We start from the raw sequence: 26633 nt of genomic DNA on the forward strand, positions 1-26633 counted from the left end.
ATAATTGAAATGTGCATAACCTATTTTAGACTTCCTTGTCCAATATATAAAGGCCCTGTTTGGAACCGTTTTTTAGGAAATGCAGTTTCCCCACTTATCTGCTAATCTCCGTAGAGAGCTGGTAGCCAATCTTTTTTTTTTGTTTTTATTTTTCTCATGTCACTTCTACTTGATATTTACACGAGCAATTGATACATGGTAGTGTAGTTTTTTAAACAATCATAGTGATCAATTGCTATTTTACTATTGCTATTTTACTATTGTAACCATGGAGTTTGTCCTCATCTATGTGTATTATATTATTTGTATTATACTAAAACAAAGTACACCTAATATCCGTATAACTTATGTGTCAAGCTCACTTATGTGTCAATCTCTCTTTCAAAAACTTACATCATCAAATCTCATGTGTCAAGCTCTCATTAATTTGATGATGTCATCATCCATTTACAATTTTCTACTCGTTTAATTTACTTTCTTTCAAATCTCTCTTTCTCTTCATTTATACCTCCATTAAGTCTCTAGCTTTATCATTTCTCATTCCTTTTTTCCTCATTTTTATATTCTTAAATTACTAATTTTCAATAATTCCCATTCAAAATTAATTTTATTTACACAAATATTCATTATTATATTTTTATATTTAATAAAAAGTTAATAATCAATATTTGTAGTTTGGGTAATATTACTTTTTAAATTTCTATATTTATAATTTTATTTTATTCTCATTATTATGTTTTAAAAATATTGTATTAATATATATTCAAATTAAGCTACTTTAAAATATTTTTTCAGAAAATAATTAAAATATAACCGGATATCTGCCCGGGAACTAATCTAGTATTATACTAAAAGAAAATAAAAATTTGACATGTGTCACTCTCTCGTTAAATTGGACATTTATCATTTCCTTATTAAATATAGTTGTTTATGTGGCAATTAACTCCTCTAACTCAAAAAAAAAAAAATTCATTCTCCACCAAATCTCTTTCCTCCTTAATTATCTTTTTTTTCTCCACTAATTCGCTCTCTTTTTCATTTTCCTACCTACTTATTTTTATTTTTTATCTCATTTTTTCTTCATTACCGTTGCAAATCTTCTTTTTTTACAAATATATATTTTAAGTGTCTATTCATAAAAATTGTCGGAGTGAGTTAGAGTCGAATTCAAAATTTGAAATGACATAGAATTAACTCATAACAACTTTAGTTATTCAATTGTGATTCATCATTATAAATCTTCACATAACATATTTAAATAAAATATAAAATATGTATATTTGTAATTATATATATTTTATTTCGTAAATATAAAATATACCATCATTAATATATATTTTAAAACTATATATATTAATTTTTAAATATTAATTTAATTAAAATAAATATTATATAACCGGGTATATGTCCGAGAATTAATCTAGTGATCTAATCATTGAAGTCCTGGGAATATTTCTTCGAGATGTTTCCTCGTGCCCTACAAGACTTCAAACTACTCCAGAAATAATCAGAGTAAAAATTAATTAAGTTTTATATTTCAGGTTTTTTATGGTATGCACGTGCACACGTAATTAGTATAAACTCTCGTGAGTCTGACTTGTTTTTATTGGTGGAATTAGTTTTAATCTTAATAGACCCTCCCACATTCATACCAAATTCACCAATAAAAATAAGTCAAACTCTCATAAGTTTGACTTGTTTTTATTGGTGGAATTAGTTTTAATCTTAAAATACCCTCCGACATTTATACTAATTTCACCAATAAAAATAAATCAAACTCACGAGAATTTGTGCTTATTATATGCACACATTAGAAAAATCCTTTATATTTTTTAGATTAAAGTACTACAAGTTTTCAACTAAACCCCAAAATTTGATTGGTTAATGTCCAACTCAATATATGTCTTTATATTGTTGAAGAGTATAAGGCTCGAAATTTTAGAAAGACCGGCTATTTAACATGATATCAATTGAGACATTTCCGAACCATCTTAAGGTTTTGGACTTGGTTGATTATTTAACATACACCAAAATCAAATTTAGAGCTATAAAATTATGCAACAATCACAACAAATAACATGACATAAATTTTACAAAAAAATGTTTTATTATCAGATCAATCTATCTATATCTATCTATATATATCTATATAAAGGAGGATCACAAGTGTCTGACGTGGCACCCCAAAACTCTTATTTTCCTATCCTAATTTCTCAAATTTTCAGTGATTTTATGTGTCTTTTTATTCATGATCAAAGATAAAATCAAAGGTCCAGGTTACATAGGAAAGGTTTGGTCTTTTTTTTGACGAAATGTTATTTTATTATTCCAATGACTCATTCGAGATACAAGATTTAACATTAACTGGGATAGATCCCCAGTCAAACACACGATCAGGGTTCGTGTACATATGAGACACATGAGCTAATTCATGTGCCGACATATTTGCAAACCGTTTAATTAAGTACAACCTTCTGTTGTTTAACTCGTGTACTAAAGTTCTACACTCCATTATCACCTTTCCAAGTCTGGATTGCAGAGATGTAGCACTTCTGATCAACTGAACAACTACTAAGCAATATGACTCAATAATGATAGTATTATTCGTCCAAGCAATATGACTCAATAATGATAGTATTATCCGTCCATTCCTTAGCCTAACTCAATGCTTCTTTAATTGCCAAAGGTTCAGCTAAAGTCGGGTTCATTACCTCTAAAAAGTATGTGGTTTTAGCCGATAACATATGACCTGCATGGTTCCGCACCACCAATCCTATTCCTGAGCTCCCTGGTTCTCAAAGACTGATGCATTCGCATTGATCTTTACTTCATCTTGTTGTGGCTTTGCCCAGTAGATTGCACCATCCCTGCAATAGGAGGTCGAAGAGGTGCACCAGTATACCTACCCTGACTTGTCGTCCACTGTGAAAGATACTCTCATGCCTTAGAAACAATTTTCATCGAGTTCCAGCTTTTATTACTCCACACCAAATCGTTTCTGGCTCTCCAAATAGACCAGCACAAAGTGATGATCTTTGCAGTAGCTTGTGTCGGTTGTCCTGATAAGTTTCTCTCCAGCCACTCAGCAAATTTCATTGTCTCATTCGTACTAATATTAGGATTATGGATTTGCCAACACAGAGCTGCAGCCTTACATTGCACCAAACTGTGGAAAACTGATTCAGCCTCCTCATGACAAACCGGACAAATATTGTCGATTTGAATATGCTTAGTTTGCAAGAGCATCTTAGTTGGTAAGCAGTACGAGAGCGCTCACCAAACTAAATTTAGAGCCTTTTGAGGAGCCTTAATCTTCCACAAACTCTTCCAAATGAAATTAATATTAGCTGCATTCCACACACCTTTCTGTTCCTATAGAAGCTTGTACGCACTTCTTACTGAATCCTGCCCAGAGTTTTCCAGCTTCTAGTACAAAGTATCTTTATTCAGAAGTTGTTCCACCCTCGTGTTTGCAATATGGTGCTGATATCTTGTGTCAAAAATATCTTTAATGATCTCTCTATCCCATTCTTTAGTCCCAGTACGAAACAGAGAGGCCACTCTTTGATTTAATAACGATGGTGAATTAGTAGAAATATAAGGATTATCAACATTATTCAGCCAAGGTTGTCCAATGATTTGTATCTCCATGCTTGTGCCAATCCTTCAACACGACCCTGAAAAAATCACTTGTCTTGCTTCCATGATACTCCTCCAGATAAAATTAGGACTACTCCCCAGTTTTGCTTCCATAAATTCTGTGTTGGCAAAGTATTTAGCTTTATAAGTTCGGGCCACCAGACTTTCTGGATTAGTAATAAAATGTCAGCATTGTTTCCCCAACATCGAAAGGTTTACATCTCGTAAGCTTTTAAAACCTAACCCACCAGCATGCTTGTGACGGGACATTATTTCACAGGCTATCCATGTGATTTTAGAGTTGTTTTTCTGTGAAGTATTCCAAAAAAACTTTGCCATTATTTTTTCCATGTCACGAACAAGCTCTAATTGGAGAAGGAAGACATTCATGGCATAATAGGGCAAGGTTTGAGCCACCGTTTTAATAAGGATTTCTTTTGTTGATTTAGACACTTTCTTTTCATTCCAGCTATGGATACTGACATTGACTTTGTCCTTCAAGTAGCCAAAGATTGCAGTCTTGTTCCTTCCTAACAGATTTGGTAAACCCATGTACTTTGAAAAATTATCCGCTTCAGGAATTTGAAGCACCTGACAGAGCTCCCCTCCTTGTTATATGGAATAACATTTGCACTAAAAAAAATAGTGGATTTACCTCTATTAACTCGCTGGCCTGAAGCTTTTTCATATATCGACAATAACTTCAGCACCTTCCTCGCTTCTTCTGACTCTGCCTTGCAGTATACATAGCTATCATCAGCAAATAGCATGTGACCGATGGACGGGGCTTTCCTGCAAATTTTTATCCCATGCAACCATTTTGTAGTTAAGTTTTTGGTTAATTTTACTTATAAGTCAGAATTTTTTTTAACTTAAATGAATTAAAATAAATAATTTTTAAATATAATTATCTTAATTCATGACTTTTAAATTAACTTAACATTTAAAAACATAAATTTAAACACTAAAATTAATAAAAATTGAAAATCAAAATAAGTTGAGAAAAAGTACGTCGTTACTAACATTCAACTTGTCAGCTTATAAGTTGTAAATTCAACTTATAAATTGGGTCGACAAACACTCATCGATAGTACTTACGAGCTTATAAGCCAAAAACTTACTTATTTAGCGGTGGCCAAGCATGCCTATTAATGTGTTCGTTTACTTTTCGCCCAAATAAGTTGGACTGGTTCAAATTTTAATAAATATTAATCCTCATCCAATCCATGAATATATTATATGGCCCACTTCGAAGCTTTCTTCTTTAATTGTCCAATCCACTTCGAGTTTGGGTTAAATGAAATACTGCTTCATCTATTATTGAAAATGCGATTTGCTGCAAATTAATTTATTTATGCTGTTGTAGTGTTGGTTTACTACTGACTATTAGTATATAATATAAAAATTAATATTGAGAAATTTTTAAACAATTACTTAATTAATCCATAAAAATAATTTTAAAATATAAGAGATGTTTCAGTATTAAATTGATCATTGTGTCATCCTTTTACTAATCTATCTATATAATAAATCCCGATGGCAAAAAAACATGACTATTTACAAGGCCTACCCCATAAGTTGGCACTTAATTACTAATATTGTCATTGAAGTGCTCAAATCCAGCTGCATGCACACGTGATACATAAATCCTGATGGTAGAAAAAACATGACTATTTACAATGCCTACCCCATAAGTTGACACTTAATTACTAATATTGCCATTGAAGTGCTCAAATTCAGCTGCATGTACACGTGATACAATTTTAATAAAATTTAAAAAAAACAAATTGCCTGAGGAATAAAGCAGAAAGCAGAAAGCATCAGATCTCAAAATTTGTTAAACAAAAGCTGCTTTATTGCTGGCCAAAAACACTGTTACTGTAACTTTAATTTAAATTTCAAAATTGAAATCTCTCCACCTTCAGATCTCACTTCTTCAGAATATTGTCTTCCTTTGTTTTGAAGCAGAATGATGAATGAGGTGTTTTTTTAGTCCCAGCCTCTTATATCCTAATTTATAGATTGTTATACTTGCTAATTGTATTTTATCATCTACTTCCTCATCTTTTGCAGGGAAGCTATTCGCATTTGAAGCTCGCAACTTCACATCATTTCATTCAGATTTTGGTAATAAAACTCTGTTAATTAAGTAATAGAGTCACAAAGTAGATTAGGATTTTTAATTTATTGTGTTTGTTTTAATGTAATCATTTCTTTTATTTATCGTAATTTATTGGTAATTATCTATTACTTTGAAGTTATCATTTCTTGATAAACCTAAAAATCTTCTTTATTAACATCAGATTTTGGTCCCTCGCCTGTTTCACATTTCAGTAATCATAAGCTCAGTGGTAATTAATTTTGTATCCTGTTTTAAGTATTTTTAAATTGTTAGGCTTTTCACTTTAAAGTCAGCAATTGCTTACATTGCAGGTGTCACCTCAACTAATTACAAGGCACCTCTTAGTGATATTTCTAACAAATTTATCGAAGGTACATATCTGAAAAATCTCATTTATATTCATATTAGTATGATGTTGTACCTTTAGAATGATTAATTCGATAGGTTGCCTTTTAAAATAATGATTTGTAATGTTTGTTTGTAAGATTCAAACAATCATGGGGAAAAAGAACCCAGTAGTATTAGTGGTTGCACCACTTTCAATCAAGAAATTACGGTCAATCACAGTAAAAGATTAGAGTCTACGGTTAAGTCTTCTATGTCATTGCGGTTGTTTGAAGGCATGGATGATGGAACTGACTTTGATTCTGCAAGGGAAACATTAATTTAATGTCCATTGAAATTTTATTCGTACTTACCTCAAAAAATTATTTGTAGAGAATTTCACGATTGCTGATTTTCAAGCGGAAGAGGGGGAATTATTTTGGGATGATGGTACTTATCTATACAAAATTTTCTTTTATAAAATGGATAAATATTTTCTGTAATTACATCCTATATTCATTTATTTCAGAGTGTCATAATGATCAAGTAAATGATATAATTTTGGATAAAAATTTGGAAAACTCTGAAAAACTTGATCAACCAGGTATGTTTATAGATAAAGCAATCATTTGTCATATTGCTCTTTTTGTACAATAGTGGATTACTAAATCCTATTTTGGTGCAGTTCCAAAAGGTTATTTAACTTTGGGTCCTCCAACCGAAACGTGTTGCAAATGTGGAGCTGTTATGTGGAAAGAGGAAAGATCAAATAAGGATGTGACTAAAGGTACTCTCAAGTTTAGCTTGTGTTGTAGTCAAGGTCAGATTAAACTTCCACCCATCCCAGCAACTCCTACATACTTAATTCATTTGTATAGTCACCGTCGAAAGAGCATTAATTTTAAAAGAAATTTCCGTTTGTATAATGCCATTTTTGCATTCATGTCAATGGGTGGTAAGGTGGATCACTCTCTAAATTGTGGCAGAGCTCCAAATGTTTATCGGCACAATGGCCAGAACCACCATGTTTTGGCTCACTTATATCAGACGAAGGTGATGATCCAAAATTCTGTCAACTCTATATTTATGACACGGAGCACGAGGTTGTAAACCGGATGAAATGGGTCAAAGTTGATGATGGTGAATCTATTGACGCTGAAATTGTAGAAGGGTTGGTATAGATGTTAGATGAAAGCAATCAGTTGGTTAAGAAATTTCGTTATGCCCGGGATAGGTTCAAGGAGCAGCCTGTTAGAGATTTGAAAATAAAATTAAAAATCTGTCGTGCTGAGAATGGTCGTGAGAATCTCATAGGTCCGTCAGACGAAGTTTCTTGCGTAATGGTTGGTGATATTGATACCACTGTAGGTGATAAAGATATTATTGTTGAGAAGAAGAAAAATGATGATTTGAAAGATATTATAATGCAGAAGTGTGGCAAACCGCTTGAACGTATTTCAAGCATTCACCCATCGCTCATGGCTCTACAGTATCCTCTACTCTTTCCTCTTGGGGAAGATGGTTACAATAATCAATTTCCGTATGTAGATTCTGAAACACAAAAAAAAGAGGGAATTACCATGAAAGAATATTATGGATATCGACTACAATATCGGAAAAATGAAGGCAATTTTGCTAAATCTTGAAAGCTATAGATTTATTCTTGATTTTTTAGTCCTCATTCATCAGTTTGCTAATGAATGAATACCGTTCAATTGTTTAGGTCTTCATGTTCGCTTAGCAGGTCATCTCTACCAGCAGTATGTTGTAGATGTTTTTTCATGCATTGAGCAAGCGAGATTGTGGTGGTTGAGAACTCACCAAACTAATCTTAGGAGTGATCTTTATAAATCTATTGTAAATAAGGCGGTTAGTGGAACCACTGATGCCTCCAATGTTGGAAATGGATTTGTATTGCCAGCAAACTTTCTTGGTTCCAGACGATACATGCAACAAAATTTTCAAGATGTCCTAGCTGTTTGTCATGCAGTAGGTCACCATGACATTTTTCTGACCATGACCACTAACCCTTTATGGGATGAAATCCTTCAAATGATGAAAATCATGTCTGGATGTTCTGCTCGAGACTCTCCTGATGTAATTGCACGTGTGTTTCATCTCAAACTAGAACAATTATTAGATGACATAAGGAAGAAGAAGTATTTTGGCACTTGCATTGGTGGTCAGTAATTTTTTACAATTTTCCTTTGATTAATATAACTGACTTTCCCCAAACTAGAATATTAAATACTAAAAAAGTTTGTTAATTTTTTAATGCAGTAATGTATGTTGTAGAATTTCAGAAGTGTGGACTCCCTCACGTCCATATGTTAATTTGGCTTGATTCTGAATCGAAGAAGAAGCTGTCATCTAATGTCGATACTTTTGTAAGTGCCGAAATTCCCGATCCTATCACTGATCCTGTTGGTTATGAAGCTGTTAAATCTTTGATGATTCATGGGCCTTGTGGCCTCCAAAACACCCAATCTTCATGCATGAATAATTGTCGGTGTACCAAGCATTTTCCTAAAAAGTGAGTATTTTTTTGGATTTGAACATGATCAGTGTCGTCGCTTCCTGTTTTTTAATATTTTTACCATCAATTCCAGGTATTGTCGGGAAACTTATTCTGATTAGTCTGGATTCCGAATATATCGCCATCGTAATACTGGCATCACCGTAAGTAAAGGAAAAATTGATCTTGACAATCAATCGGTGGTTCCTTATAACAGAGATTTATTGGTCAAATTTCAATATCACATGAATGTAGAGATTTGTTGTCATGCGCGTAGTTTAAAGTATCTTTTCAAATACTGCCTCAATGGGCATGATCGTTGTACAATAGAAATTACCAGTTAGAGTAAATCTTCTGCAGTTGATGAACAAGCCCCGATCGATGAAATTAATGTATATTTTGATGGTAGATACATTTGTGCCTCTGAAGCTGCCTATCGTATATTTGGTTTTCCTATACATTACCGGTCTATTTCAGTGCTTCGTTTATCTTTTCATCTGCCTGGGGAGAGAAGTTGTACCTTTACTGAGAATGAGTTGCTAGAAAGAGTTGTTCGTCATGAAAAAAACAAACACAGTCAGCTAAAGGCCTTTTTCTTCTTAACCAAAAAGATCCCAGTGCACGCAAATACACCTTTGATGAGATTCCCGAACATTATGTGTGGAATGATACATATAGAATTTGGACCATTCGGAAGAAAGGCAAACAAATTGGTCGTATGTTGTATACGCATCATAGTGCCGGTGAGATTTGGTATCTCTGTCTGCTGCTTTCAAATGTACGTGGCGCTACTTCTTTTGATTCGATGAAGAATGTTAACGGTGTGCGTTATACCACATTTAAAGACGCGTGCAAGTCTTTAGGGTTGCTAGACGATGATAATGAATGGCATTCAGTACTAAAAGAATGTTCAGTAGGTGGTTTTCCTGAACAGATACGACAACTTTTCGTACATATTTTAATTTTTACATCATCTATATATTAAGTAAAGTGCACTTCGTTACTGTTATGTATATTATATTGGGCAATGTTTTACTTTCGAGGTAGATCATCATTATGAAATACAAACATGAATAGCAAAATAAAACCTAATAGGTATTTGCAATTAGCACTTCAAAAAAATCTTTACGACTACACCCAAAATCTGAAATGTGTCTTGACCCCAAACCACCAGTTTCGGCGAATTAGAGGGTTGTCTGTTTATATTTCTCTATTATATATGTCTGAGGAATTATTAGAAGCAACTAATTAATGTTAACTACTGTAAATCTATAAATCTGATAATGAAAGTGTTGCAATATAATTGATTAAGGGCACTTCTCATGTTTGACAACTCGGTAACATTTTTGATGAATTGTAATGTATCAAAATTAAAAGCTTTCCAGGTTTCTAACTTTCAATGAAATAAATTATATTAACATTCACATTAACTAATGTCCTAATTATCCATAAATTTTGTCAACATTTACTGCTAACTAGAAATATGCACTGATTAAAACTCTATATCCTATACGTATGAAGGATAATAAAAGCAAATGTTAAATATGAAATACCAAAAATTAATAAATTCGGTAATAACAGTGTTGGTACATAATTTAAATTTTACATCATTTATATATTAATTAAAGTGCACTTCGGTACTGTTATGTATATTATATTGTGCAATGTTTTACTTTCGAGGTAGATCATCATTATAAATTACAAACATGAATAGCCAAATAAAATCTAACAGGTATTCAGAATTAGCCCTTCAAAATAATCTTTACCACTACACCCAAAATCCGAAATGTATCTTTACCCCAAATCACCGGTTTCGACGAAATAGAGGGTTCTCTGTTTATATTTCTCTATTATATATGTCTGAGGAATTATTGGAAGCAACTAATTAATGTTAAATACCGTAAATCAATAAATCCGATAATGAAAGTGTTGCAATATAATTGAATAAGGGCATTTCTAATGTTTGATAGTTAGGTCACATTTTTGGGGAATTAGAGGGTTATCTGTTTATATTTCTCTTAAATATATGTCTGAGGAATTACAAGAGTTATTTATAAAATTCTAAAATTCAAAATCTTCAATACAGTGATATTAGATGGAAAGATCCATATATAAAAATGTACCACATACACGACAATAATGTCAGGCTGTATAGTCTATAGAGTGAAACTATATGTTTCTAGATTAATTTTACTTTTTTTTTAGTTTAAATTCATTGCGTGACAAAAACTTACAACAGATCTGTGCGAATATGAATTTTAATTTAATTTATATGTTTTTTAGTTATTAAATAAATTGAACAACTTAAATAATTTAAATACAAAATCCCCATTGATTTTACTTTAGATGTAATGGTTGTAAGTTGTGGTGACAGACAATCGTAGTGTGAAAGTTAATATTATAATATTGTATTATTACATCCAAACTTTGCAATGTATTTGAATTTTAATGTGAAGGATGTAATTTTAATATTAAATCAACATTTCCCATGTATCTTACTTTAGAATTAAAATTTCCAATTTTTGGTTACCAGCGGAATCACCCCAATTAAGCGGTGACTGCCAACAAGATGGTTTTTGGCTTATATTCCTCTATTATAATTGTTTGAGAAATTATTGGAATCAACGTCTAAATGTTAAATACCATAAAATATTTAATTCAATAATTAAAGTGTTACATTAACAAAATATTTTTTTGGAGTTGCTTGGTGAGACATAATGTAACGTTTATAAGTTGTAATGATGCATAGTTGTACTGAAATACGAACAAGAATAGCACAATATAATTTTATTGTTTTTCGAATTATCTCTTCAAATAACTATTTGCATGTTTAATGGAATTCTTTTATTTTTATAAATTTGTCAATATTAAAATTAAATCAACATTTACCATCTATCTCACTTTAGAATTAACATTTCAATTATGTGGTTAACAACAGAATCACCTCAATTAAACATTGACTCCCAACTAAACTAAAGGGTTTTCGGCTTATAAATCTATATTATAAAATTATGAGGAAATATAAGAAGCAACGTCTAAATATTAAATACCGTAAAATATTATACTCAATAATAAAAGTGTTCTTGTAACAAAAAAAAATTATTGGAGTTGCTTCGTGAGACATGATTTAATGGTTGTAAGTTGTAGTGATGCACAATTATACTTAAATACGAACATGAATAGCACAATATAATTATACCGTTTTTCTATATTACCACTTCAAATAACAATTTACAAGTTTACCGGTATTCCTATATTTCTAAAAATTAGTCAATATTAAAATTAAATCTACATTTCTCAGTTATTTTACAGTACAATTTACATTTAAATTTTGTTGTTGACATCAGAATCACCCCAATTAAGCATTGACTGTCAAGTAGAGTGTTTTGGGTTATATTTATAGATTATAAATATCTCAGAAATTTTTACAAGCAATGTCTAAATGTTAAATACTGTAATATTCAGTTCAATAATAAAAGTGTTATATTAACAAAATATTTTGTTGGAGTTGCTGGTGCAGACATAATGTAACGGTTGTAAGTTGTATTGATGCACAGTTTTACCAAAATACGAACATGAACAACACAATATAATTTTACGGGAATTCCTATATTTTTAAAAATTAGTCAATATTAAAATTAAATCAAAATTTCCCATCTATCTAACTTTAAATTTAACATTATGCAATATTACAGTTATATGCTATATAATTAAAATCAATAATAAATATTTTGTTAACAAAGTTTTATATTAACAAATGTTTGTATTGGAAAACGGTGCAATTTTTTATCATTTCAATTTCTAATATAAAAAAGTTTGTTAATATACAATGTAACAATTGACCTCTAAAATGTATATACTCACCTTTAACATTTTAAGTAATAGTGTATTAACAAGTCCCAATACTATATTAATTATATGCAAAAAAAAATTCAAATTGGTGAAAATTTTACTTGGTAGCAAAATTGTTCAAATAAGTACACAAAATATTAAAACAATATCTTATTATTGCATCCAACGTTTCCAATGTATTTGACTTATAATTTGAAGGTTCTAATATGTCCTGAGTAAGAAACATTACTGCCATAAATTGTATGGTATGCTTTTAAGTTTGGTATTTAGATGTATAAGGGTTTTTTAGAAGCGGAAACTAAGTGTGAAACATCGTAATTTTTAAAGTTTAATACCAATTTTTTAATATTCAAATAATATTGTCTTTCACATGCGTATTAAAACATGGTATAGGTTTTATATCATTTAAATTCTTCAGCACAATGCACTTTCTTATTATTCTTTGTAGGATATTGTGCAATGTTTTACTAACATGAATACCACAATATAAAATAACAAGCTATTCGTATTACAACTTAAATAAAGTATGTACCATTTTAAAATATAAGATTCTGTACTTTTCTAAAATATATGTCCAAATACTTTACATAGATGCTGTATCACATGTCTCACACTTTATCACGTTCACTTTTAGAAAATATCTTATTTGAAGACAACAACTGTGCGAGGGAGCAAAACGGAGAAATGGAAAACATCTACCACACTTTGTTAGAACTTACAACTGAGAAATTAGTTTGGTCCATTCATGTAAGAGCACAAACCGTGTGGAAAGGAATCAATAGGAAAACCAACGAGTTCCGTGAATTCAATATCTTATTCATTGATGACCAGGTTTGCATACATATATACCTTTTCAAAGATATTTATTATTTTCAACCACATCTGCATTTTCTGATTCTCTTTGGCTTATAGGGTTGTAGGATCCACGCATTTATTAGTGAGAAGATAGCGGATGCTTTTGCAGCTATTCTTACTGAAGGTCAAGTGTATAGAGTTTCTAATTTTAAAGTTATGAAATATAACGGGGATGAGACAAACAGGTGTGTTCGAAATGAAAAACATATATACTTTGAAAACCACATTGAGATGAAGATTTTGAATACTAGTGTTGGTCTACTGAAGGATTATGCTTTCGATCTATTTTTCCTGAAGGATATTCCTAAATTCTGTACTGAAATTAATTATTTCTTAATAGGTACAACTACTATTTATACTTCATAGCATGTAGCTTATAAATCATCCTGGTTTGGGTAGAAAAGAATTAATGTGTGGGTCTTAATTGATCAGATATTGTTGGAACAGTGCAAACGTCTACTGTAAGAGTTGTTTGTGCTAAGGATGATAACACTAAACTACATGTCAAATTTGTCATGTCTGATGGAAGGTACCATGTTTAATATAAATTCCTGAAAGTATTAGGTTGTTGGATATTAATGATACCCTGTTTTAATTGTGTAGTGATGAGGTTAATGTCACCCTTTTCAATGAATTTGGAAAATCTTTTGAGAAAGCTTTGGACGGTTTTATCGAAGAACAAGTAGTTTTAGTCCTGGAAAGTGCCAAAGTAAATAAGTATGAAGGTATAATCTCATGTTACGTAAAATTAAATCCTGTCCATTTAGTTTTTTACTTATACATAATTTTTGTCAATGAAACTCTAGCCACAAAGGAAATCTACTTGACTAACTATCCAGCAACAAGGTTCTATATCAATCCACCACACTGTAGTGTACAATTGCTTCTTAAAAGGTTATATTGTTTTCGCTCTCTGATTGTTTTTAGTCCATATACTTATGTAATAGAAATAGTTATCTAAAGGTTGTTGTACAAAATATAGGATAGAGAAGCTGCATGGCAGAGATGAAATTGACTCTACCATCTACACATTGAAGCAAGTAAAGCAATTTACTGATGAATTTATTGAGGTATTTAATAACACAAATTACATTTGTATAAGTTACATATTTCAGTCACAACAATTTAGCAATTCCTCCTTTTGAAAGGGCGATTTTGTGTGCAGCGAAAGGTTATATGCCACGTAACTGTGAAGACAATTGATGAAAAATGTAATTGGTATGAAAATTTCTACGTTAAATGTGATAACGAGGTGTTTCTTGAACAAGACCGTTATCGATGCCCGGAGTGCAAAAGGAATTTACCATGTCTAGATAAGAGGCAAATAACTTAAAATAGGAATATTATTCATATCTTCTATTATTAATATCTTCTTAGTATTGAATAGAATATTAAATTAATATCCAAAAAAAAATATACATTATTTTATGGTATGCAGGTTTAAAGTATCAACTGTATGTGCCGATGACACTGGTTTTGTTGCTATTATGTTCCCGGATGATGAACTTCAAAGAATAACTGACAAGTATGAAACTGAGAATGAAAACTGCCAGGTAGAACAATGCGGAATGCTTCACATAACTGTAAACTCATATCAGTTTGTAGTAACCTTTTTTTTTGCAGGTTGGTGATGAAAACCGCTTCCCACCAGTTCTTAAGGAGATGGTTAATAAGCAGTACATTATAACTTTGTTGCCTAATGAAGATAATATAAAGAACAAGTCGAATGTTTATGTTGTTAAGTCAATCAACCTCCCCTAGGAAATCACACACAGTCACAATCCAAATGAGTCTTTAAGCCCATGTTAGATATATTTGAGTTGTCATGTCTAATATGATTTGTGTTTAGTTTTCAGAACTTAACAACAGGACAAATCAGGACTTACTGGAAGTCAGAACTTAATATCAGAACTTAAGGTCATATCAGAACTTAAGTATGGGAAGACTTTCATATAAGGAAGGAAGCTGATTTATAGTAGAAGATTGAAACTAAAATAATAGAAGATATGCATGAAAAGAGTTAGAAGACTAGAAGACTTGTAGAAGATATCTGATTGATATATTTTAGGAGACATAATTGTATTCCATATCAATTAGAATATATCTTGTAATTGTGTAGTATATAAACACAGCTTAGGGTTTACACTATATGTGTTATCATTATTGAGAAGATTATACATTGTAACCTAGAAGCTCTTAGTGATATTTGTTCATCACTGAGAGAGAACAACATTTCATATTGTAACAGAGTTTATTGAATATATTTGATCTTTGTTACATACTTGTGTTTAAATCGATTTGATTGTGAGAACACTGTATTTAACCCCCTTCTACAGTGTTGTGTGACCTAACAAGTGGTATCAGAGCTTATCTGTTAACACACATACAGTAAAGATCCAAACAATCATGTATGAAGAAACATAAACTCTAACCAAGCCCACCAAAACTTAATAAACTCAAAACACCCAAACCCACAGTCGATATGAGACTATTAGGGTTCCCATGCTCAGATTGATTGTGCAAATAAGAAAGTGAAATTGCAGACTGAAGAAAATACAACGGTAATATTTAAAGGAGAAAAACAAAAGCAGAGATTCTTAACAATGATGCAGATAAAATGATTGCTACGTCAAGGATGTCAAGCTTATTTAGCCTACGTGTTGGATACTGACAAAAAAAGCCCGAAGATTGAAGATATTCCTGTAGTTTGTGAGTTTCCCGATGTCTTTCCAGATGAACTTCCAGGACTTCCACCGGATCGAGAAATCGAGTTCACTATTGATTTGGCGCCAGTGACTGAACCAATTTCGAAAGCTCCATATTGAATGACACCTGTTGAAATGAAGGAATTAGCAAAGCAGTTGCAAGAACTTCTGGACAAAGGAATTATAAGGGCAAGTGTATACCCATGGGGCGCACCAGTATTGTTCGTGAAAAAGAAGGACGGTAGTATGCGACTATGTATTGATTATCGTGAGCTGAACAAGTTAACTATCAAGAATAAATATCCTTTGCCTCGCATCGATGACTTATTTGATCAATTGAAAGGAGCAACATGGTTTTCGAAAATCGACTTACGATTAGGTTATCATCAGTTAAAGATCAAGGCAGAAGATATTCCAAAGACGGCGTTCAGAACGAGGTATGGACATTATGAATTTCTCGTGATGGCTTTTGGACTGACGAATGCACCTGCAGCATTTATGGATTTGATGAACCGAGTATTCAAGAAGTACCTGGATAAGTTTATCATTGTATTTATTGATGACATCTTAATTTATTCAAAGACGGAAGAAGAACATGCAGCACACTTAAGAACGACATTGGAGACGTTACGAAAGGAGCAGCTCTATGCGAAATTTTCGAAATGTGAATTTTGGCTAAATGAAGTGCAATTTCTAGGACACATCATCAGTATTGAAGGAATTCAAGTGGACCCAGTGAAGATTGAAGCTATTTTAAATTGGGAAAGACCGAAAACGCCAACGGAGGTCAGAAGTTTCTAGGGATTAACTGGTTATTACAGAAGATTCGTTAAAGATTTTGCAAAGATAGCCACACCATTAACGAAGTTGGCACGAAAGAATGAAAAGTTCGAATGGAACGAGAAATATGAAGCAAGTTTCCAAGAATTGAAGAATCGACTAGTAACCGCACCAGTGCTTGTTTTACCTGATGATCAAGGAGACTTTGTCATATACAACGACGCTTCGTATCGAGGACTCAGATGTGTTTTAATGCAACATGGCAACGTGATCGCATATGCTTCCAGACAATTAAAGCCGCATGAACAGAAATATTCGACGCATGATCTCGAACTAGCAGCAATCGTATTCGCACTGAAGCTTTAGAGACACTATCTATACGGCGAAAAATGTGAGATTTATACGGATCATAAAAACTTGAAGTATATTTTCACCCAGAAGGAACTTAACATGCGACAGCGACGTTGGCTAGAGTTAATCAAGGACTACGACATTTTAATCAATTATCATCCAGGCAAGGCCAATGTGGTAGCAGATGTGTTAAGTCGAAAGGAACGATTGAATCTGTTAACATCTTCAGAAGACTTAATCAAGGAATTCGGTAAATTAGAAATTGAAGTTCGTGTTCCAGAAAGCTCTACTGAAATGATTTACGCTATGACTTTTCAGCTGGAACTATTAGAGAAAATAAGAAGGTGTCAAGAAGAAGTAATGGACCAGGAAATCGACAATTTGACAGGAGAAGAGATTACCAGTCAGAAGGATACTAAAGGAATTTTTCGAGTTGCTTCAAGAATTTGGATACCTAACGTACCGGAATTAAAAGCGAAAATTTTGCAAGACGCTCATAATTCAAGATATTCGATTCATCCCGGAAGCACAAAGATGTACAGAGACCTGAAGAAAAATTTTTAGTGGCCAAATATGAAGAAAGAGATAGCGAAATGGGTCAGTAAGTGTTATACGTGCCAAGGAGTGAAAGCTGAACATCAACGCCCGAGTGGACTACTACAACCACTAGATATTCCAGAATGGAAATGGGAGCACTTAGCCATGGACTTTGTAGTGGGACTTTCAAGGACGAAGGCAAATCATGATGCAATTTGGGTTATCATTGATCGATTAACGAAGTCAGCACATTTCCTTCCGATTAACGAAAGGTTTTCACTGGACAAGTTAGTGCACTTATATCTCAAGGAAATCGTAATGCATCATGGAGTACCCGTATCGATTGTATCGGATCGAGATCCCCGCTTCAATTCAAGATTTTGGAGACAATTCCAAGAATGTCTAGGAACCAAGTTGAACATGAGTACTGCTTATCATCCACAAACGGACGGGCAAGGTGAAATGACAATCCAAATAATCGAAGATATGCTACATGTATGCACAATAGACTTTGAGGGCAATTGGGACGAGCACTTACCGCTAGTGGAATTTTCTTACAATAACAGCTATCAAGCAAGTATCGGGATGCCACCTTATGAAGCTTTATATGGGAGAAAATGCAGATCACCTACATGTTGGGATGAAATTGGAGAACGTAAGATTCTAGGTCCAGAACTGATTCAGCAGATCAAGGAAAAAGTAGAACTTATCCGAAAGCGACTTGAAGCAGCGCATAATCGATAGCATAAATATGCAGATCAAGCCAGAAAAGATATGGACTATCAGGAAGGGGAACATGTACTGTTAAAGGTGTCGCCATGGAAGAGATTAGCTAGGTTTGACAACAAAGGCAAATTGAAACCTCGCTACGTTGGCCCATTTGAAATTTTGAAGAAAGTCAGAAAGGTTGCGTACGAGTTAGCTTTACCACCCCATATGCAACATATTCATAACGTATTTCATGTATCTATGCTTAAGCAGTATAACCCTGATACAAGGCATGTAATAGAATATGAGCCAATAGAACTTCAGGCAGATTTGTCGTATGTAGAGCAGCCGATAAGAATTCTAGATCGTCAAGAAAGGGTATTAAGAAATAAGTCTGTACCATTAGTAAGAGTTTTGTGGAGAAACCCAGTGGTTGAAGAATCAACCTGGGAGCTCGAGAGTGAAATGTTAGAAAAGTATCCTCAGTTATTTACATAGTGTGATTCTGATGACAGAATCCTGTTAAGGGGGGAGAATGTAACGACCGAGAAATTTCGCTTGTACTATATTATAAAGATAAATTATGTGTATTATTATGTGATTAACTGTGTTGAGTTGTTAAACCCTAATTTCTATGTGCTATGTGTTGTCTGTTTTGATCTGAATGTGTTTTGGATATTTATTGAGTGTTTTATCGCAAGTTATATATTTTATATCAAAACCCGTACAACTCAAACAATGTTTTAAAAGCCCGTATTTCAAACAAAATCATTGGCCCTATTTTTCCAAAAACAACCTATACCATATCGCTATTCTGAACCCCTAGACGTTTTACAAATTTACCTTTTTCGCGAAAAACGACTTTTCTGGACCCCTTCGGGTACCAAAAACCTCACAAAAATCACATTTTTATTTTTATATGATCATAAAATCATCATACATAATTTTTCTTTGCATTTTTGTAATATTCATAATTTTTGGGAATTTTTGACATTTATTTTGTATTTATTGGATATTTAAAAATTCCTTATTAATACCCAAAAATTATAAAAATTGGGGTCAAATATTTTTATTAGATGTGTAATTAGACCCTTAATTTTATTTAGGGGTATTATTTTAATAAATATAAATAGCTGAATTAAGGTTAATTAATTAGTTAATTATAATTAAAAAAAATCAGAAATTCAAGAACAAGTAGTGTTGGTGAAGTTCAAGCAGAGAATTAAACATCAAATTCCATAGTGATTATGTTGCTCAAATCTTTCATGTGAGTAACCAAAATGATCCTCTCGATCTCTACTTTCTATTCATATCATCAATTTCATGTTTTGTTGCTTCGATTTTCAATTTGTATTTTAGGGTTCATTAACTGAATTTGGGGATTTTTGATTATGGGGTTCTGGGTTGATTTTGATGCTTGGTATAGTTGTATATACTTGTTTACAATCGATTTATGCTATTTATTTGAACAAACGATTGTTCTAAGTGTTAGTTCTTAGTTTCAAGTTTATACAATTTTATTTTAGTTCGTTTTTAATTTTGTATGAATCTGAGGTTAATATAATAATAGGGGTTAAATTATTCAAGTGATAAGCTTTATTTTGAGATATTATTCGTGATTTTTTCATGTACGAAATCGTTGGTTTAATTTTTGGCCGGAAGTTTTGTGTTTTTGATCGGAGAATTGGTTCTAGGGATTAGTTGGCTGTGATAATGGTGTAGTTGTGTTTCTGGTGAGTTCCTGAGTGAAAACCGTGTTAGAATCGATTTGAACGGTTGTGTTTTGACCCTGGATTGAGCTCGCCGGACCTGGGTTTCAAGCTCGTCGGAGTTCGTGGCGGTTCTAGCCGGAGAATGAGACCTGGGTGTCGGGGATTGAGGAGGATGGTAGAGCCACGTTCCTGGAAGGCTGAGGAATAAAAACCCCCAATTAATTTTGTCATTCCATCTCCGTTTTAGCCGGATTAAGTCGCCGGAAAACCCACCGGCGTCGTTGCCGGTGGGGCTGTTCGTCCCGACCCGAAAACCCGAGTTTTGACCCGTTTTTCTGTAATTGTTGACCCGAGTTTAATCCCCCAGAACCTAAATTCAATTCCCTGTTTGTGTTTTTGATTTATTAACTATTTATTTATATTTTAGTAAATCAAAATCAGATTTTAATAATTCTAAAAATCTAGTAAAAATTAGATTTAAATTCTGAAAATTTTTATAATTAATTCCTAAATTATTTTATTAATTAAGAAATTCGAATTTAGTTATTTAAATAATTATTTAATTATTTATCTAATTATTTATTTGTTATGTAATTAGTTAATAATTAGGTAATTAATTAATAATTAGTTAATTAATTAATAAATAAGGATTAAAAACAATCAAATAATATGAATAATAATTTGATAATTAGTTAAATATATTCTGAGTAACTCGTACTTATTCGAGTAATAATTCGTTAAGTTAGAATTATTATTTAAGTAAAAATTATTCGAAGAGTGTCGTAATGATTATTCATATCGAATAATTGAACACAGATAATTAATTAATTAATCGTATAAGTAATAATAATAATGGTTCGATAGTTATGCGAAAATCGCGAATAGCTCGTATTTATACGAGTAGTTGCTCGTTGAGTTAAATTATGATTCGAGTAATGATTATTTATTCGATGAATAACGTATCAGTTAATGGTATTGATTAATTATTTGTAAATAATCGATCTGATCGAGTAAGTATTAATAATTTGTAAATAATTGTAATAAATTGTAATTAATCATAATAATTAGGGATTAATTATTTTAAAATACAATAATTATTAATTAATTATTTAAAAATATAATTAAGGATTATTTAATTATAATTAATTATTTATAATTGATTATTAATTAATTAAATCTTGTTTAATTCATAATAATTAAACCGTTAGTCCAATTTGAGTGAAATGAAGACCCCTAGAATCAGAAAAATGAAACGAATCCAATAAAAATAATTGTAAATCACAATTTCTTCCGAAAGAGAGTGGTCTTGTAATAGTTAATTGTTTATAAGCCCTATTAGGGGTAGAATCGAGTCAAATAAATTCCGAAAAATCGTAATAAAATCAGATAGGGTTAGTTAATACATGTATGAGTCTAGTGTCGATTCTAAAAATATTTATAAGTCCAAAAATCAATTATGTGCCCTATATGCTATGTGCTTTACGTGGTTATGTGAACCTTATGTGTTATATGATTATATATGTATAGATGCGAGTCAGATAGAAACGCATGGGTAGATTGATAGGGTTGCGTAGTATCAATTCGAGATACGCGTATGTAGTAAGTTATCTAAACGACTATCTTTCTATGATTGATTCAGTATCATCAAGGCAGATCGAGCAGGAAATAGAAGGCGGTGAGTTGAACCAGGTTAAGTACGCGCAAGGCAAGTTTTTCTGCTATTCTAAATTCAGAATAGTGAATTATACCCCATTTTCCATATCAGTTACACTTTGATAATTCTTGTTCATATACACTGATATACAATTATTGATTCTTGTTTCTATTTTATTTCGATTCTTGATTTTTCTCAATTTATTGAATTCCCTATTCATATCCTAATACTTTTACCCTTGTTACATATACTCGGATATATCCTGATGTTAGAATACATCAAAAGCATTCCGATTACTCCGGATATTAAACCTTGGACTGGATGGTTACGATACGGGCTGGGTTTTACCCAGACCTTTAATTAATAGGCCATAGTTGCCTGAGTACTCCTTATGTTGGTTGGGTTTATGCAGTTGGGTATAGATCCGCACTGTATCCTGACTGATCAGCAGGTTATAGTGCATATGTTGGTTCTTGTTTCCAGTCTTGTTCATTTGGAACTCGCCAGTATTGGCAAATTATTATTCCTTACAGAAACAAATGGTTGTTCAAACCAGCAGCTTATCAATTCAGTTATTCTTCTCTCTTTATACTATATATATATATATATATATATATATATATATATATATATATATATATTGTTGCAGGCTTGTTGAGCAATTTTGGCTCATCCCCTTTTATTGTTATTCCTATTGTTTTACAGTTAAGGTAGAGAATGAAACCCATCAGGACCCGCGTAGTCAAGAAGCGAGTCAAGCAGCGGGACCCTCTTATACCAAGAGTGTTCCTCCCTATTCCAGAAGAGAGCTTTGAGTTACCAGATCAGGTGTAACAGGATAAGTAGTAATGTTGGGCTGAATAAAAGTTTTGTGTGGTTGAATAAAAGTTGTGTGATGAGAATGTAGATAGAATAAAGTTTTGTAACAAAGAGAGTTCTTGAGACAGATTGTTTTTATTTGGGTTTGTAATAAAGTTAGTGTGTCGTTCTTGTTTTCAACTCTTAACCTTAAAAGATCCTGAGTAGCCGTAGTTCGGGGTAATTATCATATTTATATTCCGCTTGTGCAGGTTTAGTGTGTAGTTAATGTTAATAATGCCCCAAATCTATACCCCAGATTTGGAAAGTGTTATATGAAAGATTAACTTCTGAAAATCTTGCTTTTAAAAAGAGAAATGACTATTTGGAAAAAGAGTTAGTTATGTTCCATCAAACTCAGAAAGAAAGAGATGATGCCTTTTATGTTAGAGATGAAGTGCTAAAATTGAATGAATCTCTAAAAACTAAGTTAGAAAAGGAAAAAGAAATTATCAGAACTTGGACTAACTCTGGCACAACAACTCAGAATTTACTAAGTAGTGAAAACTGGAAAGAGGGCTTAGGTTAATAAAATTGAGAAAGAAAATGTGCAAATTGAGCCAATTATTGTTCAACAGACTGCTAAACCAAAGGTAAATCCTGTTAAGTTTATAGCAAAAACTGTAAAGTCTGATTCTGAAAAGATGAAAGAGTCTAAGATAGAAGTCAAAGAAAATTCAACTTCTAACAAATTAAAACAGGGTAAACCAGCTGAAGTTAACATAGGCTTAATGACAAAGAAGTAGCTTAAGCATAAGCTGAAAGAGATTAAGAATGTAAACAAGGTCAAGGAAGCTAGGAAAAATAGGAATGGAAAGGAAGGTGTGAATAAAAGCAATAATTATATGCATGTTCCTAATGATCCTAGAATTAAGTATTATAACTGTGGAAACTCTAACCATCTTGCTTCTTTTTGCAGGAAAAATAAAGATATAAACTCTTTACCTCCTAAATCAGGAGTTAAGAGTCAGTCTGTTAGGTTTAAACCACAAAATCCTTGTTTTCATTGTGGTAGTTTATGGCATTCCATTTATACTTTTAAGGAATATCATAGTTTGTACTATGTTTATTATCAAATAAAACCTTCTTTGAAGAAAGTTAGTATTATTCCTTCTAGTGTAAAGTCTGATGCAAAGTCTGATATAAATTCTGATAAACAGCATGTTAGCATAAACTCTGAAATTAAATCCGCTGCAATGCTAACAAACTTAATAAGGCCAAAGGATCCAAGCAAATCTGGGTCCTTAAAACTAACCAATAGTGGTCTTTGTGATTGCAGGGCAACATGAAAAACATCCTAGTTCTTGACGGTGGATGTTCAGGACATATGACTGGAAATAAAGTCCTGCTATTAGACTTTATGGAGAAAGCTGGCCCATGAGTTTCTTATGGAGATGGCAACATGGTAAAAACTCTGGGATATGGCAATATCTATCTTGGGAATGTCATTATTGAAACAGTAGCTCTTGTTTCAGGACTTAAACACAATCTGCTAAGTGTGAGTCAAATCTGTGACAGAGGTTATCATGTAGATTTCTTTGAAGAACACTGTGAAGTGTAAGTAATTCTATAGGCAAAGTAGTTCTGAAAGGTTACATGCATGGTAACATTTATGAAGCCAGACTTTCAACAAGTTCAGATGGTTCTGCAATCTGTCTGTTGAGTAGAGCATCAATTGAAGAAAGCTGGAATTGGCATAAGAGACTCTCTCATTTAAATTTCAACAACATAATTGAGCTAGTAAAGAAAGATCTTGTGAGAGGACTGCCAAAATCAGTATTTGCTCCTGATGGTCTTTGTGATTCATGTCAAAAGGCAAAACAAAGAAAATCTTCATTCAATAGCAAAACTGAATCCTCAATTCTTGAGCCTTATCACTTACTGCATGTTGATCTATTTGGTCCCAGTCAATGTCATGTCCATTGCAAAGAAGAAATATGCTATGGTTATAGTGGATGAGTTCACAAGATACACTTGGGTGTATTTCTTGCACAAGAAAACTGAAACTACATCTACTCTAACTGATCATGTCAAACAGCTGGATAAGTTGGTCAAAGATTATGTTAAAATAATAAGAAGTGATAATGGCACTGAGTTCAAGAATTCAATCATGGAAGAGTTCTGCAAAGAGCATGGAATCAAGTAGGAATTTTATGCACCTGGAACTCCACAGCAAAATGGAGTTGTAAAAATAAAGAACGAGACTCTCATTGAAGCTGCAAGAACTATGCTTGATGAAGCAAAGATGCCAACCTACTTTTAGGCTGAAGCTGTGCAGACTGCTTATTTTACACAGAGTGCAACACTCATAAACAAGCATGGAAAAACACCATATGAGATGGTGAAGAAAAAGAAGCAAAATCTGAAATATTTTCATGTATTTGGATTCAAGTGTTTTGTTCTTAAGACTCATCCTGAACAGCTGTCAAAATTTGATCTAAAAGCTGATGAAGGAATTTTTGTTGGATATCCACTTTCCATAAAAGCCTTCAGAGTCTACAATTTAAGAACAAGGGTTGTCATGGAATCTATCAATGTGTCTTTTGATGATAAAAATATTACAGGACTTGAAGATTTCAATGATCATGATCAACTGAGATTTGAAAATGAAAATTTAAATTCTGATTCTGCAAATTCTGATGACTTAAATCCTGATCCTGTAAGTTCTGACGAGTTAAATTCTGATGTCATTAAAATTGTGGTAACAACTCTAAAGGAAAATGCACCTGTCCAGGGGGAGCAAGCTGAAGATCCTACCATAACTCAAGACTCTCAAGAAGCATCATAACCTGTCACTGGCTCTTCAACTTCTGATTCATCAAGTTCTGATGAGCCAAATTCTGATAATTCTGGAAACTCTGATCCTTCAAATCCCGATGGATCCGACTCAAATTCTGAAATCTCAGAGAGCATAACTACAGGGGGATCATCAGAAAATGCTGATGGAGACAGCATGGATCATGGGGGAGGATCCAGTTCTAGAGAACAACTTCCATCTGCAAGGAAGTGGACTAAGGCACATACACCTGACTTAATAATTGGAAATCCTGAAGCAGGTGTCAGAACTAGAACTGCAACATCAAATGAATGTCTCTATCATTCCTTTCTATCTCAGTATGAACCAAAGAAAGTGGATGAAACTCTTCAAGATACTGATTGGGTGCAAGCAATGCAGGAAGAGTTAAATGAATTTGAAAGAAATAAAGTCTGGACCTTAGTGCCAAGACCAAAGAACGGATCTATTGTTGGTACTAAATGGGTGTTCAGAAAAAAACTGACAGTGATGACATAATTACAAGGAATAAAGCAAGGTTGGTTGCTAAAGGCTACTCTCAACAGGAGGGTATTGATTATGATGAAACATTTGCACCAGTTGCTAGATTGGAAGCCATAAGAATCTGTTTGGCTTATGCTGCTCACAAAAAGTTCAAAGTCTTTCAAATGGATGAGAAAAGTGCTTTTCTCAATGGAGAATTGGAGGAAGAGGTATATGTTGAACAACCTCCAGGCTTTGTAGATCCTAAATTTCCCAATCATGTCTACAGGCTTGACAAATCACTTTATGGCCTTAAGCAAGCTCCAAGAGCATGGTATGAGAATTTAGCTCAATTTCTTCTAGAAAGTGGATTTAACAGAGGCACAATTGACAAGACTTTATTCTACCTCAACCATGGAAAGGACTTACTTTTGGTACAGATATATGTTGATGATATCATTTTTGGCTCTACAAATACAAAGCTTTGTGAAAGGTTTTCAAAGCTAATGCAGTCAAAATATCAAATGAGTATGATGGGAGAGTTGAGTTATTTCCTGGGACTTCAAGTCAAACAAACTGAAGATGGTACTTTCATCAGTCAATCCAAGTACACCAGAAATCTACTCAAGAAATTTGGAATGCAAGACAGTTCTACTACTTCAACTCCCATGACCACTACAACCAAGTTAGATAAAGATACTGGTTCATCAGTAGATATTACTAACTACAGAGGTATGATTGGCTCTTTACTCTATTTAACTGCAA

At 32.7% G+C, this 26633-nt stretch overlaps 3 protein-coding genes across 3 annotated transcripts; 2 read left to right on the forward strand and 1 right to left on the reverse strand.

Annotated features, from left to right (window-relative positions):
• Positions 1-3825: 3825 nt before the first annotated feature.
• On the reverse strand, positions 3826-4409 carry LOC141663849 (uncharacterized). Its single transcript, XM_074469686.1, has 2 exons — positions 4295-4409; positions 3826-4247 (listed from the first exon to the last, which is right to left on the reverse strand). The coding sequence occupies exons 1-2, from the start codon at positions 4407-4409 to the stop codon at positions 3826-3828; spliced, it is 537 nt and encodes a 178-aa protein (XP_074325787.1).
• A 779-nt stretch (positions 4410-5188) lies between these two features.
• On the forward strand, positions 5189-9632 carry LOC141663852 (uncharacterized). Its single transcript, XM_074469691.1, has 11 exons — positions 5189-5216; positions 5713-5766; positions 5943-5990; positions 6073-6132; positions 6247-6412; positions 6477-6535; positions 6615-6689; positions 6771-6872; positions 7809-8267; positions 8366-8618; positions 8695-9632. Exons 1-11 carry the CDS (start codon positions 5189-5191, stop codon positions 8720-8722), a joined length of 1332 nt encoding a protein of 443 aa, XP_074325792.1. The 3' UTR covers positions 8723-9632.
• Positions 9633-13672: 4040 nt separating this feature from the next.
• On the forward strand, positions 13673-15544 carry LOC141667133 (uncharacterized). The gene is made up of 5 exons (XM_074473508.1): positions 13673-13836; positions 13911-14032; positions 14114-14201; positions 14290-14377; positions 14473-15544. The coding sequence occupies exons 1-5, from the start codon at positions 13823-13825 to the stop codon at positions 14638-14640; spliced, it is 480 nt and encodes a 159-aa protein (XP_074329609.1). The 5' UTR covers positions 13673-13822; the 3' UTR covers positions 14641-15544.
• The last annotated feature ends 11089 nt before the right edge of the window (positions 15545-26633 follow it).

Source organism: Apium graveolens, chromosome 6, assembly GCF_009905375.1.
Source record: "Apium graveolens cultivar Ventura chromosome 6, ASM990537v1, whole genome shotgun sequence".
In the NCBI taxonomy this organism is placed as follows: Eukaryota; Viridiplantae; Streptophyta; class Magnoliopsida; order Apiales; family Apiaceae; genus Apium; species Apium graveolens.

Coding starts and splice junctions, on each gene's coding strand:
- LOC141663849 (XM_074469686.1), bottom strand. CDS start 4,409: ATGCTATTTGCTGATGATAGCTATGTATACTGCAAGGCAGAGTCAGAA. Junction 4,248..4,294: donor AGGCCAGCGAGTTAATAGAG/GTAAATCCACTA, acceptor CCATATAACAAG/GAGGGGAGCTCTGTCAGGTG.
- LOC141663852 (XM_074469691.1), top strand. CDS start 5,189: ATGACTATTTACAAGGCCTACCCCATAA. Junction 5,217..5,712: donor TTACAAGGCCTACCCCATAA/GTTGGCACTTAA, acceptor CATCTTTTGCAG/GGAAGCTATTCGCATTTGAA. Junction 5,767..5,942: donor ATCATTTCATTCAGATTTTG/GTAATAAAACTC, acceptor TATTAACATCAG/ATTTTGGTCCCTCGCCTGTT.
- LOC141667133 (XM_074473508.1), top strand. Junction 14,033..14,113: donor CAAAGTAAATAAGTATGAAG/GTATAATCTCAT, acceptor ATGAAACTCTAG/CCACAAAGGAAATCTACTTG. Junction 14,202..14,289: donor GTACAATTGCTTCTTAAAAG/GTTATATTGTTT, acceptor TACAAAATATAG/GATAGAGAAGCTGCATGGCA.